Below are 20,013 nucleotides of genomic sequence, written 5' to 3' on the forward strand. Positions count from 1 at the left end.
TCTTAGCATCAATAGAAAACGTTGATGATTGCTCCAGTTCTTCTTGTTCTTCTTAGCATGTTTTACGCCAGCCAATTTCGGATCACTGCTTTTTCGCAGAACTGAGCTGTGCTCAACATGTTCATTTCACATGTGTTTTATTTCAAATGCACTGTGTTGTAGAAAGAAGACATCATACTTCAGTGTTATAGTCGATAACACTAAGAGGCAAAGGGAAGGAGGAAAACACGGTGTCTTACTTTGTTTTCCCCAACAACATCATGACCATCAGTAAGTGCCAACTCAGTATTGGAAAGGTAATTGTGGAACACTAGAACTATATCAACTCCACTAGGACACAAATGAAAGATTATTTGTTCTTTTGGTCACGATTGTTGACGTATACTATAGTGTTAGTTTAATGAATAGGGCTCAATTACATTTAAACAGTCGCAGTATTTCGTTCATTTTTTATTTTAGAAACTGCCAATTTCAGTTGGCATTACAATGGGGACTTCATCCATTTCTATTCCGGCTGTTTTCTGAACTTACACATACTTATGCACGTTTTGCACATTCGTGAAAGCTATTGGAGTTTCGGTTCCTGCATTAGGCTATTTAAAAAAACGCCATATCTATTATGTTAAACTTAATCTAAGCTGTACTACAGAACCTCTCCAACTCTTCAATGCTTGGTCGTACGTCTTCACGCACAAGCGCGCAAATTTCTTTGATAACTGCATTCGTTCCTGAAATTGATGGATGTAGAATGAGGTCTGTCATCAATGGGCTTTCCTTCTTTTTTTTCAACTATGCAAACACTCATTATCTTAAGTTAAGCCATCGTAGAGTTCACGTAAACAGTGTTTATTATCTCAATAATTGCTGAGGAAGTTTGCCGCGGCCACAATTGAAATTTTCCAGCTGCGTGCTTTTACTTCATTCTTCCATCTCGAAAGAAAATGCCGAGAGCGCGAAATTGAATTCACGAGAAAATAATCACTCTAGCCACAGAAAATCTTGTTCAAATATGTCACAAAACGAAATATACTCTAAATGAACTTCGTGGCGTTCTCCTAACGTGAAAATTGCATATTACGCTAGCTCATGTAACTGTAGTGTTATCCCGCTTACATTTGAGTATCCCATCATATACAGGAGAGCTGCACCCCTGTACTTGATGTCAATTAAACACCTGTAGCCCCGTATGACACATAATAGGAGCACATCGCTGATGAAGCAGTCTGCAAGAGCCCTCTAAGTAATTCATACGAATTACGCTTACCGAAGTTGCACACTAAAAATAAGCACACTTTCGTGCGCAATGCGTTGTTTACAAATAAATATTTGGACAAACACCTATCTACGCATGCTCACAGAACTAATCAATCTATAAAAAAACCTCACCCTTACCAGTGTTCCTGAGACATCTCTGAAGTGATGTTGGCTGAAATCCTTCAGTCACCAAATATAGTGGAGGACAGCGTTCAAAGTATGCTTCTTAAAATCATTATTGAAAGACAGAATCTGATCAGTGCATCGAAGTTCTTCGCACTTTAACATTCAAGACTATGTGTGTATGAGGTTGCCCTTAACATTTCCCTGTATAATGCAAGGCTTGTTCTCAAGCCATCCACTTTATGTGCGCCTTGTTCAATAAATTTCATTCCTTAGTAAGCGCACTGTTTCTACTTGTTCAAACATTTTTTAATTATATGGTGACACTCAAAAACTGGTCAAGCACGAACGTAATTTGAAGTTATTGTTTTGTTATTTCATGCTGGTGCAGAAATGTAATAATTTATTGGAAAATATAGGGTGGCCCATCTGTACTGAAAAGCGCAAAATGTTCATGCCTCTTTGCTTGCATTAACCATGGGCATGGCCGATAATTATGGCCATGGCCATGGCATTTGAGCCGTGGTCAACTCCTTGCTCAGCAATATCTATATTATCATCATAAATGGCCCCAATCTCATTTGGTATCTCGCGCCATCTATCACCTGGCAGTGCCTGGCGTTTGTGGGGCAATATGTAGATGTATATGTAGATTCTAAATTTCTGGTCGGGCAATATTTCAGTTGGCGCATGTTCTCCTCGTCTTCTTTTTTCATCTTCTGCTTGGCTACGTGCGCCATGCGTGTATCCTCCCCCACTGTGCCTGTTTGTCCAGCGCGGGATGCATGCAATAGCTCAGATAGGCTCAGAACGAGTACAGAAAGAGAGATACATAAAGAGAGAGGGGAAAAACAAAGAAACACAGCAAGGAAGAAAAAGAAACAACGAAAAAAAAGAGAGAAAAGGGAAGGAAGGAAGAGGGAAGAAAATGTGAAAGACAGAAAAAAAAGCGACATAAATTGACAGAGTTAGGTATATAAAGAGACAAAACGATAGAGGAAACGAATCGTACAGAAAGAAACGAGTGGAAGAAACATATAAAAAAGCTTAAAACTGAGAAACATCAAGAAATAGATGAAGAGAGGAACGAGGAAACAGAAAGCCTGAGATAAGCTGCTATATAGCGCTAACTTTAGAGGCGGGAGCCAAGAAAATTCGATACGCACAAGCGCTATGTGTGCCGCATCCTCTTCCTTATTGTCCCTACAGTTGGCGTTACACAGCAGTTCACTGGAACGCCAACTAGCCCGAACAAACACCTTGCCGATGGAGACTGAAATGTCGTAGGCCCGTGTGCTCAGATTTGGGTGCACGTTACAGAACACCTGGTGGTCGAAATTTCCGGAGCCCTCCACTACGGCGTCTCTCATAATCATATGGTGGTTTTGGGACGTTAAACCCCACAAAATCAAATCAAAAAACAACTTCTCGCAAAAAAAGACAGAAAAAACACACATCAACGCGAAAGAGAGAAAGTGAAATGAAAATAAAGAGAAACGCGAGATGCCACCATGCCATGCTGTTTGGTCAAGCTTTGCACCACTAGCGTATGCTGCGCAATTTTTGTTTTTCAGAGCATGCACGCACCAAACTTCTGTTTGATCAGATTCTCACGGCTGAAAGCACGGCTGTTGTGATATGTTTTCTATACAAATATGGCACGTGGGCTACTTTCACTCACTTCAAAGCAGTAAGACCCAGTAGATTTGTGTCTACATCTAGAGATGTCGTGTTGACGTGGGCTCATCATGATTGAAAGTACTGCAAAACTTCACCTGCCCAGATTTCTTGTGTTTCTTGGTACTTTTGAAAGTGTGCTGCTTATATTGAGTTTTTTTTTACGGTCACCAACTGTTCGGTACAACGGAATCACACACTTACTATGCTTCTGCGGAGGACGCTGTTATCTTTTTCGTGGATTCATCCGTCATTCAATATGATCCTGGTTGAACGCGTCGGCTTGTGACGCCTCGGTAGCTGAGTCAGTAGCAGACTTAGCAGTTTTCACTGTGATCACCTCACGTTTTTAGTAGAATGGTCAACCCTTTATAACCCACATTATAAGCGACTGTCTATAAATGCGCTTACATACTTCCCTCGATTGGATGGCAAGGTTCTGGAGGCTAAATACAGCGCAAGTAGAAGGGGTAATAAATTACAGCGTATTTTCGACCAATCAATTTTATTGACACTGTAAATACAATTACTAATTTTATAGTCGATCATAACATAGTTTATACACTAAATTCGATGATTTACAAGTTATATGCGATGGTTATGTGCAATCAGCGAGCATTCTTACTAAGACAGAGCATTTTCAAATTTCTGCTTAAACTGTCCCCATTTAATGTGTCGTTGGACATGGTACTACGTTCGCCTAAGCAATTACGTCTAGTAAAGCAGTTCAACGAGATCTAACATAAAGGAAGAGCACCGCAAGAATATTTAATATATAATTACCTCAAGGTTAGTGGTCTTTTCTTCCCACTTGTGCACAGAAGCAACAAAAGTAAGTCGTTTCCTGAAATGATGCCGTGTCGCTGACGGTTATTGCTATTTCCCTTTTCATTTTTGTAGTACGCTGACTTATTGCATTTCTTCATTAGTAATGCGCTAGTATAAGGGCGCTATTCAGAAAACGGCAGGCACGTCAGTGTATCTGCTTCATTGTCTTCCACGGTTTGATCAGGATAATAGGTCAAGTTTTCATGGTAATGAATTTAGGTCGATAGTTAAAATTCGTTGACGTTTCGGGGGGAAAATGACAACTGGGTGCGCTGATTGTTCCTGTCAAACCGTAGTTAGATTATTGGACTATCCGGGACCGCGAGCACAGTATTTTACCGCTGAGCTGCGCTGGTGCTTGCGACTTGTTGGCAAACCTAGAACCAAAAGCACAGTGGAGCTCCAAACTAGGTCCGCTGTGTGCCAGCCCAGTCTTCTACCACAGAGCTAGGCTGGTGCTTGGGACTTGTTGGAAAACTTGCCTTAGGCAGGCTTGATGTCGGGAAAGCAATCGTTTAATAAGACTTATAAAGCGTTTTAAAACAGCGAAAGAACAACCAGTCGTCGGACAATGCCAATAGCACATCGAGTGGGTTGTTCGATGCTCCAACCCATTACAAAAGCTTGCTCCTGTTTAACTTTGACGCATACTCACTTCAGGCACAATTCTTCATCGTCCTCAACCACTGCATGAACAAATGGCACAATTTTTTGCAAGTGTTAAACAGATACCACTCTTCTCAGGAGAGTGACGAAAAATAGCGTAGCGAATGCTAGCGTTTAATACACAAAAATGTTATTATTAATGCCATAGTGGGTATCAAGCAAGTGTGCTTGCAGATGATATCCAAAGAGTGTTTAGAAAAAGCTCTGAAAATACGCTCTTCAATCTTTCGTGGTGACTGTGCAGCGCCTTACGCGCAAGTCTGGTGTTTTTTAAATGCGAAGCATTCCTTAGCAAACTTCAGCAAATTTAAGCGTATCTCTCTATCTATCTATCTATCTATCTATCTATCGATCTATCTAGCCGCCTACGACTTTTAACTCTCCTGGCCGTTTGGATCATAGCATCGATGCCAAAGTTGGTATGGCATAACATGACTATATGACGAGCACATTTAACTAGTCATAACATGAAAATCATGATATGTATGCCATGGGTGTCATGATTTATATTTCATGGCCTGCAGCTCTTGCGGTGGTTTCGTTGGCATGACATGTTGAAAAACTGGTATGGTATGGCACGATTGCATGGTGAACACAACTGACAGACCCTATCATGAAAATCATGACATGCGTGTCATGTAACAACATGACTACATGCCATACTCATGATGCTCTCGCAGCTGTTTTGCTATAGCGTCACATATACCAAATTTTCTATTACAGTACGTGAATGAATGACGAAGGCATGTGACTGGTGCAAACATTTATTTCATGGTATGCATGTCATGTAACAACGAGACTACGTGCCACCCTCTTGATGCGCTGGTGGCAGTTTTCCTAGCTTCACTTATACTTAATTTGCTATTACGGGATTTGAATGAGTGACGAAGATATTCAATCATTCATTCATTCATTCACTGTTTATTCAGACAAAAACAATGATTGCCTTGGTTGAAGGAACTAAAGGCAGATTACCTCTGCCTGACTAAGGTCCCTCCACCTATACATTTGCTCAGGTTAATATAATATACTACTTGTGCAAACATGATAAGCATGAGATCCGTGTTTTGTAACAACATGATTTCATGCTAAGCTCTTGATGCACTCACGGCCGTTTAGCTAGCTTCACACGTACCAAACTCGGTATTACGTGACGCGAACAGACGACATAGGTAAACGACACATGCAAACATGATAATCGCAACATGCGCGTCATCTAACAACATGACTGCATGCCACACTGAAGATGCACTCGCGGCCGTTTCGCTAGCTTCACATATGCCAAATTTGGTATTACGTGACGCCAATATTGACGAAGGTATGTAACAGGTGCAAACATGATAATCATGGAATGCGTGTCATGTGAGAACATGACTACATGCCACAGTCAAGGCACCAATACCTTTCGACGTGACGCGGTGCGCGTGCTCACCGGCGTTGCTACGCTAGGCGCTGGTCTTGGCACATACTTAAGGTCCCTAGATGAAACAAGTTTCCAAGGTAGCGACACCTTTCTCTTTGCTCCTCACCAATGTTCTTGGAGCGCCCCCTAGAAGGTTCAAGTGTTTCATGAAAAAACGAAAGTTTGGCTTCAGCTACTACGGTGAATAGGTGTAAATGAAACAATTTGGAACGAAATGAGTCGTACAATAAATGGTTAACTTTATGAACATAAATGGTACAACAGAAGAGCAAGCAGGATGTGCGTTACTCATCTGGCAACGTTGTGCAGTTTATATTTTACACCACTAGCCATGGCATCTCGCATCGTTCATCGTAGTTCGTCCAGTTCTCCGAATGCGTTTCGTTCGTGCTGCGACACAGTGAACGCGCGTCTTGCTCGATCCTGTCAGTGACGCTGCGACGAGCGATTACAGCCGGCTTGTGCACACGCAAGAAAAAACTACGGCCAGACTGGTACGAACACTTGACTAGGAGCCCTGCGATGACGGTTTTTCTTTAATGTGCCCATTGGGACAATCATGATGCCAGGTGATTCTGATGCGGTGCTCAGAACTTCCTGAAAAGTGAGACTTCTACTGGTGAGGTGTCTCGAAGCAGCGCGTTTCGGCTCATGCGTGAGCTGGTCAAGCGTGAAATGTTTCTGAAGGTGCGTTGATTACACCCTCCAGCTGCTCTGTATACGAGCATACACACAAGTATTTGTACAAACTGGCGTGCACTATAAGACGCGCGCCTGGCGTTTCAATAAAAACCGACAAATAAACTCACTTCGAAGATCCGCGTCGACGTACATTGACAGAGTTGCACGAAAGCGTTTGCGTGAAAAGTCTCATAGCTATACTTCACGGCATGCTTCATTTCGGATAGCACAATGTAAGTTGAAGAGAGCGAAAGCGTTTTCCGTTGTTTTACGGCGACGCAGCATTGTTCATAAACGCGGATATTGCATATAACGAGCACTACGAAACCATCTCGGTCAACTTGGAGCACACTGAAACGCTCCTCCTGTTCTGTTTACGTCCTGGCTACGATTTCGTCTTTGGTCACGGCAGGAATCCAGCTGGAGTTGTATGCGCATGCGTACTCGTTTCGAACCTTTTGCATAACGATAAATAACACCACCAGCCATTTGCAAGATCACGTGCGAGGAATGCACCAATTACAGACCCGGATGGCAGAGAAAAAGAGGAGTAATTGAGAGAGTGAGGAGGACGGCTCGAGAACAATGAGTGACGCTACCTTTTGTTTCAACTAGGAACCTTACACATACTCGCAGACCCGCGCCACGCTGCGTTGCTTTGACGCATGCGCGTTTGAGTGCCTCCAGCGTCCCTCCATCGCGAAAAGAGGGAGACGCAGTGTTGTCTGGGTAACGCATCGGCGCGAAATGCAGCATGTCGCATTTCGCGCCGATTGCCATCAGGCCGTGCCGACGGACGCTGGCCGCGCCTGGCGTCAGACTATAGAGTGCTCGCGTTTTGCTAACGTAGCGTCGCTGTGTCCGGCGTGCGCGCGCGTCAACGCTACATTGGAGTATGTTGAGCCCTTCATGACGCGCTCGCGGGCCTTTCGCTAGCTCCACATATACCGAATGGCGGGGCGCTGCGAGCGCTCTATGGTGACGGACGCACTCCACATCACCTCCGTAGATTTTCTGCCATTTCTGCGGACATCCACCTTGGTACCCCTGAGGATTTATCGTCCCCGCCAAGTTCTCCGCTTCGCCTAGACAACACCTTCGTCCAGGTGGGTCCAGTTTTGACGACTTGAGGGACATCCTTCACTCCCGGCTACAACGCCGCCTCGCTAAGGGCTCTCAGCCCGGCGATGGCGGCCGCCAACGTGGTTACGGGCTATGATCCTACCTCAAGCCAAGTACTGTCCATGGATATTTCATCCTCCGAAAACACTATGCCATCAGAAGACGAATACCTCGACGACATGGTGAGACTGTGGCAACGCAAGCAAGCCAAATCAAAGTCTGCGTCTCAACAACAACGAGACGCCACAGCTGGCCGCCATTCCCCAGCCTTGCAAGGAACGCCGGCGCGCCATCCCTCCGGTGTTGTGCCTACCTCTGCTCCGTCCTCGCAGCCAGCGAAGCAACACAAGTGGCGTCCGCGTCAGTCTCCTCGCCTCTCTCGCGACGACTACATCGTAGTAGTGAAACCTCGCGTTCCCTGCGAGCTACGCACATTTGTCCCGGCCGATCGCGCGGGCGACGCCATCCGCAGCTACCTCGGCGACCGGACTACCACGCAAATTCAAGTGTGGCCAATCTGGGAACAGAACATCTTGGTCTGTAGCACCACCATTTTGCCTATGGCACAGCGAATCCTCGGGGACTTCCAGCTGCAAGTGGGGGATCAGCAGCTGCCCGTTCGAGGCCACGCCAAGGCACCAGGGGATACATGCAAGGGCGTCATCAACGTAAACCCTGCTGAAAGCCCGGAGAAGATAAAGTCTGAACTGTATTGGCCTCTAGGTACTATCCTTGCGGTCCGCAAACTCGGAGATTTCGCGGCGGCGGTGGTGACTTTCGAGGGCACGAAGTTACCCCGCTTCCTCTTCTACCACTGCGTGGCGACGTATATCCACACCTACAAGAAAACGGTCTCTGTTTGTACCAAGTGCGGTACCATCGGCCATCGACCACCTCAGTGTCCTCACCCCGCTCCAACGCAGTGTGCAAAATGTGGAACCCCCGCACCTGCAGGTCTCAATACCCATGACTGCCACCCCAAGTGCCTCCTCTGCCACGGCGCCCATTAGGCTGGGACCAGTGGCTGCACGGCAAAATATCGAAAATATCGGAAACGCAAGCAGCCCTCAACATCTCCTCGAGGGACCACCTCATGTTCGTCACAGCCAGACAGCAGCACCAACCTGCATCATTCGGCTCCACCACTCCACGCCGACACTCAAGCATTCCCACCGCTCGAAGCACCAGCGGCGGTACCTCAGTTGAGCAGTTGGGCAGGGAAAGCTGCTTCTAAGCCTCCCTCACCCCCTTCTGTCGATCCTCTTACTCCCGAACTTGCGGCCCTTCGCCAGCAAGTTGCGGCACTTCAAAAGCAAAATTCTCTTTTAACTAAACAACTCGAACTCTTAAATAAGCGACTTCAACCCCAACAACAGTGTACTGCAAGGCCATCCAGTATTGCCCCCTCTGTCCAGGCGGCTACGCCAGCTACGTCCAAGCTTAGTCCTCGCGCTAAGTCCACTCCCATTAAACCGCCGGTTCAAGCAGCTGTGTGTACTCCAGCACTCAGAACCGGTGCCACATCTACTCCAGAAGCTCTTGAGGCTCCTGGGGCACCTCAGGTTCTCTTGCCCGCTAACCAAACTCTCCCTAGCGAAGAGCGCACCCCGCGCGTAAAGGAACGCCTCACGCGCGTCGAAGCTTCGATTAATCACCTCCTCACCAGCTTCTCGGTCCAACGCATAGTAGTAGAGGTTACCCAGGCTATTCAAGCCTGGGCAATCACCCAGTTTCAACCCAAGGCATCGCGTTCCCGCTCCTGCTCGGTGAGCAGTGAGGGTACAGCTCCACGGCGTCGTCGTAAGGTGGCTACCACCACCCCGCCGTCGGACAGTCCGGCCTCCGTGCCCCTCCCTGCCTCTGAGGATTCCGAGCGGGACATGGACGACCAAATATAATACCTAAGACACTCACGATGGCTACCAATCGTACGTCCCGTTCAAACATTGCGTCTAAATTTGAGATCATACAGTGGAACCCTGGAGGCTTCGGGAACAGGCGAAAGCGTTCACATCTTTCTCTTTTTCTCAGCTCACTTGGCTCTCAGCCGGCCGTCTTGGCGCTCCAAGAATCTGGCCCTGCTCCATCCCTTTCTGGATACTCCTCCTATGTAGGCGGCACCACCACATGCCTCCTCGTGCATAAAGCTTACACGGCGATACAGGTTGACCTCGATCTGGATCTTCCTTACGACTACTGCATGATATCAGTGCTGTCTCAGCGGAGGGGCCAATCATCAATACATATCTTAAACGTGTACTGTCCCCCTCGCCTTGCGAGGGCTTCGTTTGCGCATCTCTTCCATCGGGCGCTGGGTATAGCGGCCCGACAACCACTGGTGATTGTCGGGGACTTTAATGCCCCCAGCCCTCACTGGGGTTACCACTACGAGAAGGCCCGGGGCAGAGAGCTCCAGGAGCTCATTTCATCGCTGAGCCTGACGCTTCTTACCGATCCGGCACAACCCAAACGTTCCGGTAACTCAGTCACGCGAGACACATGCCCCGACCTCTCCCTCACCCGTCACATCCGCGATGCTACATGGGAAAATTTAGGGGAAACCCTAGGCAGCGATCACTTTTTACTCCGCATTTCGTTCACACCGCGGCAAAAAATGCGCCAACCCTGGGGCCAAGCCCGTCTCACCGATTGGAGTCAGTTCAGAAAGCAACCATTCCCCGCCGGCCTCTCCTCGACCGAATATGCAGCGTGGGCATCATACGCTCTCCATGTGAAACAAGCGAACACTCGCACCCTTGCAACCTCTAATTTGACTCCTGCAATCGATCCACACCTCCTACATCTTTGGCACGCTCGCCGCGGGCTCATAAGGCGCTGGAAACGCAGCAAACTTAATCGGAAACTTCGCGCTCGCATTGAGGCGCTCACTGCAGAGGCGGCCGCATACTCCGCCCAACTTTCCGATGTAACTGGGCAGACACCTGTTCGAAGGCTGCAAACCAGATGAGCTCTAAGAGTGCGTGGCGACTCTTTAGAAGCCTTCTCGATCCCTCCACCACCAGGGGAGAAACGCAACGCCAGCTCCACCGTGTTCTGCATGCCTTTCAGGGCACTACGGATGAACTCGCGCGAGAACTTTGTGACCGCTACATCTGCCGCACACTTGATCCCGCAGGCCCAGCATATACGTATTCCGGCGCCCCTAACACCGACCTCGACGCCCCATACACGCTTTCTGATTTACGATTTGCACTCACGAAAATGTGGCGGGGCACGGCCCCTGGACGCGACGGAATCACAGTATCGCTCCTGGCAAATCTTCCCGACCAAGCACACCTCTCGCTACTCCACCTTATAAATTCGATATGGGACGGCTCTCTGCTTCCAACGGAATGGACCACATCGGTCGTGACATTCATTCCCAAATCGGCAAAGTCCGTTAGTATTCAGGCAATGAGACCCATCTCACTTACGTCTTGCGCAGGCAAACTCATGGAAACCATCGTTCGCGAACGTCTTTCCGCCTACTTGGAGGCCAGGAGGACCTTTGCCGACCCGATGTTTGGGTTTCGCCCGCATCTGTCGGCGCAGGACGTCCTGCTCCAGCTTCAACACGATATTATAGAGCCGACTACTATGCGCCATAACGATAAAGCCGTGCTCGCTCTCGATCTCCGCGGGGCGTTCGACAACGTCAAACACAGCACTATACTCACTAACCTGTCTAACACAAACTGCGGGCAGAAGACTTTCAACTACATTCGCGCCTTTCTATCACATCGCACCGCCTTCATTCACCTTAATTCTACCGAACACGGCCCGTACTTATTAGGCACGCGGGGTACACCTCAAGGGGCAGTCCTGTCTCCTCTGCTTTTTAACCTGGCGATGATGAACCTCCCCTCTCTTCTAAGCGAGGTCGAGGGAATACAACACGCACTATATGCGGACGATATCACAATCTGGACCAACACCGGCTCCTTAGCGCAAATCGAAGAACGCCTGCAAAAGGCTGCCCTTCTGGTGGACACCTACGCAGGTTCATGCGGCCTGGAGTGCTCTCCAGCTAAGTCGGCTCTTCTTTCAGTCTCTCCGCTACCACCGCCTCAAATTTTTCTTCCGTCCGGGCCCGTCCCGTAAGTGCAAAATATTCGGGTTCTTGGCCTTCACCTCACTTCGTCCTTGGATCCAAAGGGCACAATAGCAGGCCTCAGACGCACCAGCGAACAGGTGAGCCACATGATACGGCGAGTTTCTACCAAGCGCGGCGGCCTCCGCGGGTCTCAGTCCCTCCGATTGGCCCACGCGTTTGTGACCAGTCGCGTCCTCTACGCCTTGCCTTACCTTCGCCTGCGTCGTCGACACGAGCACCAGCTGGACGTCCTTCTTCGTTCAGCATACAAACGCGCTCTGGACCTACCTATTGCAACTTCCAACAGCCAATTCGCGGCTCTGGGGGTACACAACACCTTTGCAGAAATGCGCGAAGCTCATCGCGTTAACCAAATCAATCGACTGTCGCAGACGCCTTCAGGGCGCCGTCTTCTACACAGACTTGGCCTTAACCCGATATCTGACCAAGACCCTCTGCAGCCGGTACCAGAGCTCCGGCGTCAAAAGCTATGGGTGGAACCTCTACCCCGTAATATGAACCCCGACCTCCATCCTGGCCGTAGACTAGCACGCGCCGCGGCCCTTCATACGCGACACTCCGATCGTCCTGGTGTTTTCTACGTGGACGTCTCGGGTCCCTCCCCCTCGGGTCACTTCACGGCTGCCGTGATTACAGAGCGCAAACACGTAGATGGCCTCTCCTTTCGAGCAGACACAGTAACGCACGCTGAAGAGGTTGCCATAGCTTTGGCCGCCTCTCACCCTGCCTCACGCACCATCCTGACGGACTCGCGCTCGGCCTGTTTTCAGTACCTTCAGGGTTCCCTTGCCCCGCTGGCGGCTAGCCTACTACAGGCAGCCTCTTGGCGCTTTAACCCTCATCCCATTCGTATAGTTTGGACCCCAGGCCACTCGGGCCTGCCCGGCAACGAGGCGGCAAATGCCGCTGCCCGCGCTTCTCCTGTCTGGGCCGTTGCCCCTCCATGTCCCGAGACGGAATCTGGCAATACCAACCTGACGCGCTTTCGCGAAATTTTGGCTTATTACCGGGCTTCGCGCCGCCTCTACCCGCACTCCGCACGCGGTCTGGAGAAAGCGGACGAACGACTGCTACGCCGCCTGCAGACGAACACCTTTATCAGTCCGGTGGTCGCCAGGCACTTTTTGCCAGAAATCAATGGCACCTGCTCGACCTGTCATGTCCTCGCCGACACATATCACGTCGTAGCATCGTGCCCAGTTAATCCCGTCCCTTTTTCATCCCCTTTTCCTATCCCAACTAGAGAGGCTTGGGAGGAGCACCTGCTCGGCTGCTCTACCTTGGCTGCACAACGCTCTTTGGTGGAGTGCGCACGGGCAGCTTCCAGCTCCACTGGCGTCCCGGAATAGGGTCTTGCCACTCTAGCACGCCGATGGGCCACGTCGGCACTCTCTAGTAGACTTTTTCTGAAATAAATGTTTTTACCACCACCACCTACCATATACCGAATTTCGTGTTACGTGACGTCAATGAATGACGAAATATATGACTGGTGCAAACATGATAATCCTGACACGCTTGTCATGTAAGCCTATGACAACATAACACGCTCATACCGTGCTCGCAGCCGTTTCGATAGCTCCACATACACTAAATTTGGTATCACGTGAGGTGAATAGATGACGAAGGTAAACGATACATCCAAACATCATAACCATGACACAGAAGTCATATACGTCATCATCTATCTCCACCTCGTAACGTTGTGCTGATTTTAAAGTGACATATTGACATTTCTCATTCCAGCTTCGCATATCATCGATTCCCACTGTACGTGGGATCTGCCAATTTTTTCATCTGCATTTTATGTCATCTGAAACTACTGCTTGTCGCACACTGAGTTATCAAACTAAAAAAAAACTGTTGTACCATGGGCCTTCTTGCCGATGTTCCTATCAGTTTATTGCGGTAATATAATTTCGTGCCAATCTCGTCAGCACCTTAGCCTAATATCTTTCCCTGAAAATTAGATGCGTGTAGACCCTTACGCTAACTGGCTTTTTTTAAATGGTGGGTGAGCGCCTTACCTTACTGGCGTGGAGGAAGTCGTGCTTAGGAGTCGTCGGGCAGAAGTGGCCCATATACCAGCCATTTTTTTTTTCATAATATACACTTAAACTGACCACGTACCGAGGCCTTTTTGACTCGATAGATGGTCAAATAAATGGCATCTTCTGATGAGTGCACTCGTTGAAAATTTAGGTGACATGGGGTACGAAAAAGTCAATTCGCTCTCACTATTTACATTTTTAATTTACATGCGTCAAGAAATTTTCCATTGAACCGAAGTCACTAAAGTTATAACGGACACGCGTTAAGAAACGTTCTGCTGAACCGCAGTCACAACATGTTTAATTCACCTAGTACTGATCACTCCCAATGAGGGATAGCTGATGATGGATTTTGACACCTAGCTACATCAACAGCAGGGGCTGAACGCACAAAACGTTTTTGTGTGCGTGCGTGTTTGTGTGCGTGTTCTGCACTTTTATTGCGGGTATATTTCTGCAAGATGCATTCCTAATTATAGACCCTGCATCATGCATACACTTAGCACTCCGGAGAGCAGCAATGTATTACACCAAAATATATGCAAGGAAATGTTTTCAGGTACAAGCTGTGCGGCGCCTGTGCTTCTGAACGGCGTACACGGATATTTATCTTATACAGACTAGCGTGTAGCAGTCAAGTGTGTTACATGCATTTTCTTCATTGACGCGAAAAATTTTTGCTTTCTTAGATTAGCGAAAATATCGTTCATTCGTTGTTTATAGCGATGCAAACTCTGTGCATTGAGAGATAGTGCCGTTATTATTATTTTATAACTATTACTTATTCTTTAAAGTCTGGTAAACATGCGGATAGGACGTATTGTGCCAGCAGTTCTACGCTAAGAGATTACAGATTCGTCACGTCTTTCGAAGGTCGGGTCTTTTTTTCACTCAGGCTTCCGACTCGTGTGGGGGAGAGAAGAGGGGTGTGGAATGCGCACTTCATTGTTCGAAATCCTGCCGGTCTGGCTGTTTTTTTTTTTCAAGTCTTTTTGGGATACTTCGACGCAAAATTTTGGTCTGTCTGTCTGTCTGTCTGTACATTTGTCTGCCCGTCCGCCGTAATGGTATTCCAAACGGCACAAAGCGATGCCCCATGCGACCAACCCTATCCGCAGCGCACACAAATATTGCTCAGTTTAAGCGTTGGTATTTGTGCGATTGTCAATTGAAAAGCAATTATTGCGCATATTTGAGGCACCATAACAACGCGTCAATATTTTCTATGTGGGTCTCTAACTAGAGAAGGCACACATAAGTAATTCTAAGGACCGTAGCATTTATCACACTGCGCTTACAGTGTAATGCGATGCTCAAAAAGGCAAGTGTTTCCATCGCTTTGCTAAGACTACACGGTGGTGGCAACTGCCCATCGCTTTGCGTTCTACACCTTATCGCCTCCGAAACAGGCGGGCATCTTTCTCCATGGGCACGCACGCCTTCCTCCGTTTTCGAAGATAACTGCCAGATAGTGCTCGTGTTTAACGTGTTTCGATGCGCTCGTTCGCCTTCCTTCATCTTTCGACGACATTGGCAGTGAGACCTGCAGATACGCGGCCATTTTTTTTCCTTTCTCTTTTTTTTTTAGCAAGTCGAGTGCGGTGGTGGTTGCACAGGAAGGAGCCATGAGAAGTTGGCGAGCACTGAACGGGTGAAAAGGCGCCTGAGCCCTTTTAAAGACGATAGTCTTTCTTGGGGAACTTCGACGCAAAAAATTGGTCTGTCTGTCTGTCTCTACGTTTGTCTGTTTGTCTACCCGTAATGGTACCGACTACTCTAAACGGCACCAGACGATACCCCAAACGGCCGACCCCATTTACAGCGCTCACGAATTCTGCACAAAGTTGAGCGTTCATACTTGTGTGATTGTCAATCAAAAAGCAATTATTGCGCATACCTGAGGCACCAAAACAACACGTATATATTTCGTACGCATGCCTTTCACTGGAAAAGCCATACATAAGTAAATATAAGGCCGTGTTCACACTGAGCATTCCGGCCGCCGAAAGTGCTCCGAATTCGGTTCGGCGGCGGCGAGGTCCGCCGAAAGGGCCCTCTCCGCGCCGATCGCTCTCGGACCGATTTTTGCGGCGTCTGCCGCCGAATCGGTCACCGCGGACCAATAGGAGCGCTAGTCAAGAAATTTTGAAAAATGGCGGCTAAGCCCTACTCACTTGTTATGCCACAGTGCACGTAACTGAATGTTGAAACTAACGGAAGTTTAACCTACTTATTGCCTACTTCACCTCCATATTTCGTGAAAGAGGTGACCGAGCTTGCTGTTGGCGTGACCGAGCTTGTTGCGGTCTCGCAGAGCAAAACGAACCCACCGACGCCGCTGGCGTCAGTGGTTTTTCTGCTCTTCGTGCATTACAAGACAGCCACTTGCCAGCAAAGTAAGCAACACTGTCTTTTCTTGCTTCTTGCGTACGATAATCGTCGAAGTATACATCACCGGATTGCGTAGTAGCGTTTGTGAGCCGCGACAACAACCGGGTGACAGCGCATCCATCCCGCGTTCGCCCCGTAGTAGACATATTCGGCGGCGCGGGGCGCGTCCAGTGCGAACGACGCTGCGTTTCGGTGGCAGTGGAATTTCGGGCGCTGTAGAAAGCGGATGTTTCAGTGTGAGCTAGGCATAAGGAACATAGCGTTTTTCACGCTGCGCTAACCATGCAACGCTTGCACGAAAAGGCAAGTGTTTCCAACGCTTTGATAAGACGACACGGTTGTGGCACCTACCTGTCGCCTTGCGTTCTACACCGTGTCACCTCTGAGACGGGTGCGTTCGCCTGTCTCAGAACCACGCGCTTCGTTTTCCAAGATAACTGCCACATAGCGCTCATCTCTCACGTGTGACGTGACTTGGTGCGTTCGTTCGCCTCCGCTGCACGCTCGAGCAACTCTAAAGCAGCGCCTCCAGAATACCATTCCCCAATTTTTTTGCACAGAACATCGAAGAAACGTTTTGCTCACTTTCTCTAGACGCAAGACTATCGTCTTTCAAAGACATTTGCCGATTAACATGCAGATACGGGGCCATATTTTTTTTGTTGCGATCAAGAAAATAGAACCATAAAAGAATAATTTGTAGAGTGTTTAAGGATGCGTTATGAAAACTTAAAACTTAGTTCTGAAGCAAGCTGCACAGTAATACAGTTACACACATCTGAAGTGTAGATTTGAGATACCCGCTTCGCGCTTGTTGTGTATCTCTCCACACCGCACTTCTTTCTTCACAATCGCTCACCAAAGTAACACATGCGGTTCATTCTTGTCAATTGATTTTTCTGGCCCTGATTTCTGGTAAAGTTAGTGCCGCGATTTACGCAGACTTTCTGCTCAAAAGTGAAGAAGCTACTCCGCTGCATGTGATGCAATTGTTACGATACGGACATTTGTGCTGGCGGCACGGCTGTTCATCAGACCCAACATCTCAACCTTCCAGCGAAAAAAAAAATGGACACCTCGCTTTCATGCAATACTCCAGCGCAGCTTCTTTTCTGCAAACTACATAAATAGACGCCGCCACTTTGATTTGTGATCAACATTTACTGCATTTGCTGGATCTGCAAACCAAGTGCCCCAGTGAATAATTTTTATGGTAAGTTTGTCATTTTTCATTGCCTTCATACATTCTATTCGCAAGTTATGAACACTAAAAAAGTGTCGTGCGTAGGAGGTTCTCGGAATATTCAACTGCGTAATTATTTGGTTTTACGATCTTAAGTGGTCCTTTCCTAAATACTTTATTTTTATAACAAGAGTACAAGATGTTATCTTTTTCTTGCGTTTCTTACAGGTGGGCCTCACCCTAGTTATCCGGAAACAAGTGCACCACCAACTAAATGATTGTAGTTGTCTCTATTTTCGTTTTTGCAAAAACAAACATAGATGCTAACAGATTTTTGTTTTGCTTCTTGAATTGAACAATTTATAGAACACCGTGCATCAGTGTGTACGTGCGTGTGTAGTATTATTCATGTGAATTGTGTACCCAAGTCCAAATTCGTGATTATCGCCCAGTTTATACCTTGTTATGGGGCTGAACGTGTTTCCAATTGAAATAACGCACGCGACAAGAAATTGTCGCTCGGGCGAGTTTTCATGATCAGCCTTATTTTATTGCTAGCAACTGCTTATAGAATGCACTGATAGCAGTTAATTGGGTACTGCTTTTGAAATAAAATATTCATGTGAGAAATTTTCAAAAGTTATTAGCATGAAGTTTTGACAATTGCATAACGCGCTTGCATATTACATGATTTTCACCAAACACAATAAGGGTTGATTGTACATTTTTCTACAAAGTTTCAGTTGACACTCGGTACAAAAGTTCAATTTGACTCGCTCAAAAGACGCTCAATTCATCGGCAAAAAAACGACATTCACTAGAATTACGGTGGCCAATATCCTTGTGTAACCCAATAAAAAAGTCAATAGACGCTTAATTTAAACGCAGTACATCCTACAGAGAAAATTCAATGTACTCTGCTCACAATTCTTTCAATTGACACTCAGTACAGACATTCACTAGCTGGTCACTATAATCCCTTTTGACTCGCTCAAAAGACGCTCAACTTATTCGCAAAAATGACATTCAATAGAAACACGGGGGTCAATACCCTTGTGTAACTGAATAGAAAACGTCAATAGACGCTTATTTAAACACAATACATCCAACCAAAAAAAGTCAATTTAGCCTCGATTAAATCGCTATAAGCATTTTTGTAAGGGTTATATAAATATAGGACTGGCCGCATTTACCAGATGGTGATACGTGTCCGTATTGTAGCACTTCAATGATGCAAGCAGATGCATACCACCTTTATGGACATGCCACGGGTTACAGCCGCAACGCTCCTGCCACCTTCTTTAAGTCGGCCTTCGCTACAGTGACACAACCAGCTACAACCGCTGGATACATGGCAATACATTCCACAAGACACTACTTCACTTCATACACAACACCGGCCTAACAGAGCACATTTAACAAACATACCCGCAAAAGTAATATGCCTTAAAGGTAAGTCTATGTCGCAATAAAAAAAAGAGTGTGAGCTCTACTAAAGCTAGAATATTTAAGAACCGCTACCAAATGCACCAATCCGAGAACCGGCTCCGCAGTAGAAGTGCTCACGGTGGTTACACGGTTCATTATAGACCCAGTACTGAAATGTTTCCCAGGCCCTAAGTTATATGAGCGACTACGCACCACTGCGAGAGGGGCCAGAGCAAAAAACAAAATGCCGCTCCTTGCACCGGTCACCACAGATTTTTGCAAAACCAAAGATTTTGTTTTCTGTTTCAATAATCGTCACTCTGATATTTTTCTGAATAACATAATTGTGGTAGCAGCACACACTCTCCTACATGGCTTAGTGTATATGAAGACAGATGTTCCAAAGAGTACAATTATAACTGCAGTGAGCAGTAACAGTTTCTCTGCATGTTCTAGATGTGTGTGTGCGTGCGTGTTTCTGCGAAAAAAAAATGAATTAAGAATGAATAGTATTTACCTCATTTATTTTTTACCTTTGTTGGTCCATCAAACTTGTCTTTTATATATTGACCACACGTTCGATAGTGCACAATCTTAGACTTTTTGGAGTAAAAATGGCCCACAGATAAATCTCCAAACGCTTTCAAACGTAATATATTATTAAACGAGCGCTTTTTTTTGACGCAAAAGGTAGATCAAAGCTGATAAGCATGTGAAATTGCGGCGAACGCTTTATCTTTTAACTGGAGAAGATGGCGGCAACGAATTCACCGCCTCCCGTACGTACGCTCGCTCTGGCAAAAGGAGTGACATCACGGTGGCAGTGAGCAAGCCTGAAAATATTCTTCTTGTTGGCATTGGCTCTTATTTCCACAGCTGACTACGAAATTGCTTGGAAAGTTCTGCTACCTCTGGTGCTAGCCAGGCATTGCTTCGTTTAAGCAGCTTCCTCAGACGGAAGAAGAGATGGTTGTGTAAGGAACACCAAAAAGAGTAAATGAAGCTTGCGTAATACCACCCTCACCTCGAAAGTGTATTCTGGAACGTGGCGCTGTGGTAGTTCTTGGTCGAC

At 47.1% G+C, this 20,013-nt stretch overlaps 1 protein-coding gene across 25 annotated transcripts in view; it reads right to left on the bottom strand.

The window, feature by feature from the left end:
- The window catches only part of LOC119180070 (uncharacterized), a 103,081-nt gene extending 99,151 nt beyond the window's left edge, over nucleotides 1-3,930 (bottom strand). For 11 of the 25 annotated variants that reach the window (XR_012884965.1, XR_012884964.1, XR_012884963.1 and 8 more), the window contains exon 1: nucleotides 1,393-1,576. Coding sequence is in view for 10 of the 25 variants with exons in the window: in XM_037431211.2 (XP_037287108.2) it covers nucleotides 1,393-1,409 (17 nt within the window). In the remaining 15 variants the exon portion in view is untranslated. Of the gene's footprint in view, nucleotides 1-1,392; nucleotides 1,577-3,258; nucleotides 3,390-3,837 lie in introns of those variants that run through there. The other 14 variants (XR_012884959.1, XR_012884960.1, XR_012884961.1 and 11 more) reach the window with 5 other exon arrangements.
- Nucleotides 3,931-20,013: the final 16,083 nt, after the last annotated feature.

Source organism: Rhipicephalus microplus, chromosome 7, assembly GCF_043290135.1.
Source record: "Rhipicephalus microplus isolate Deutch F79 chromosome 7, USDA_Rmic, whole genome shotgun sequence".
Classification (NCBI taxonomy): Eukaryota; Metazoa; Arthropoda; class Arachnida; order Ixodida; family Ixodidae; genus Rhipicephalus; species Rhipicephalus microplus.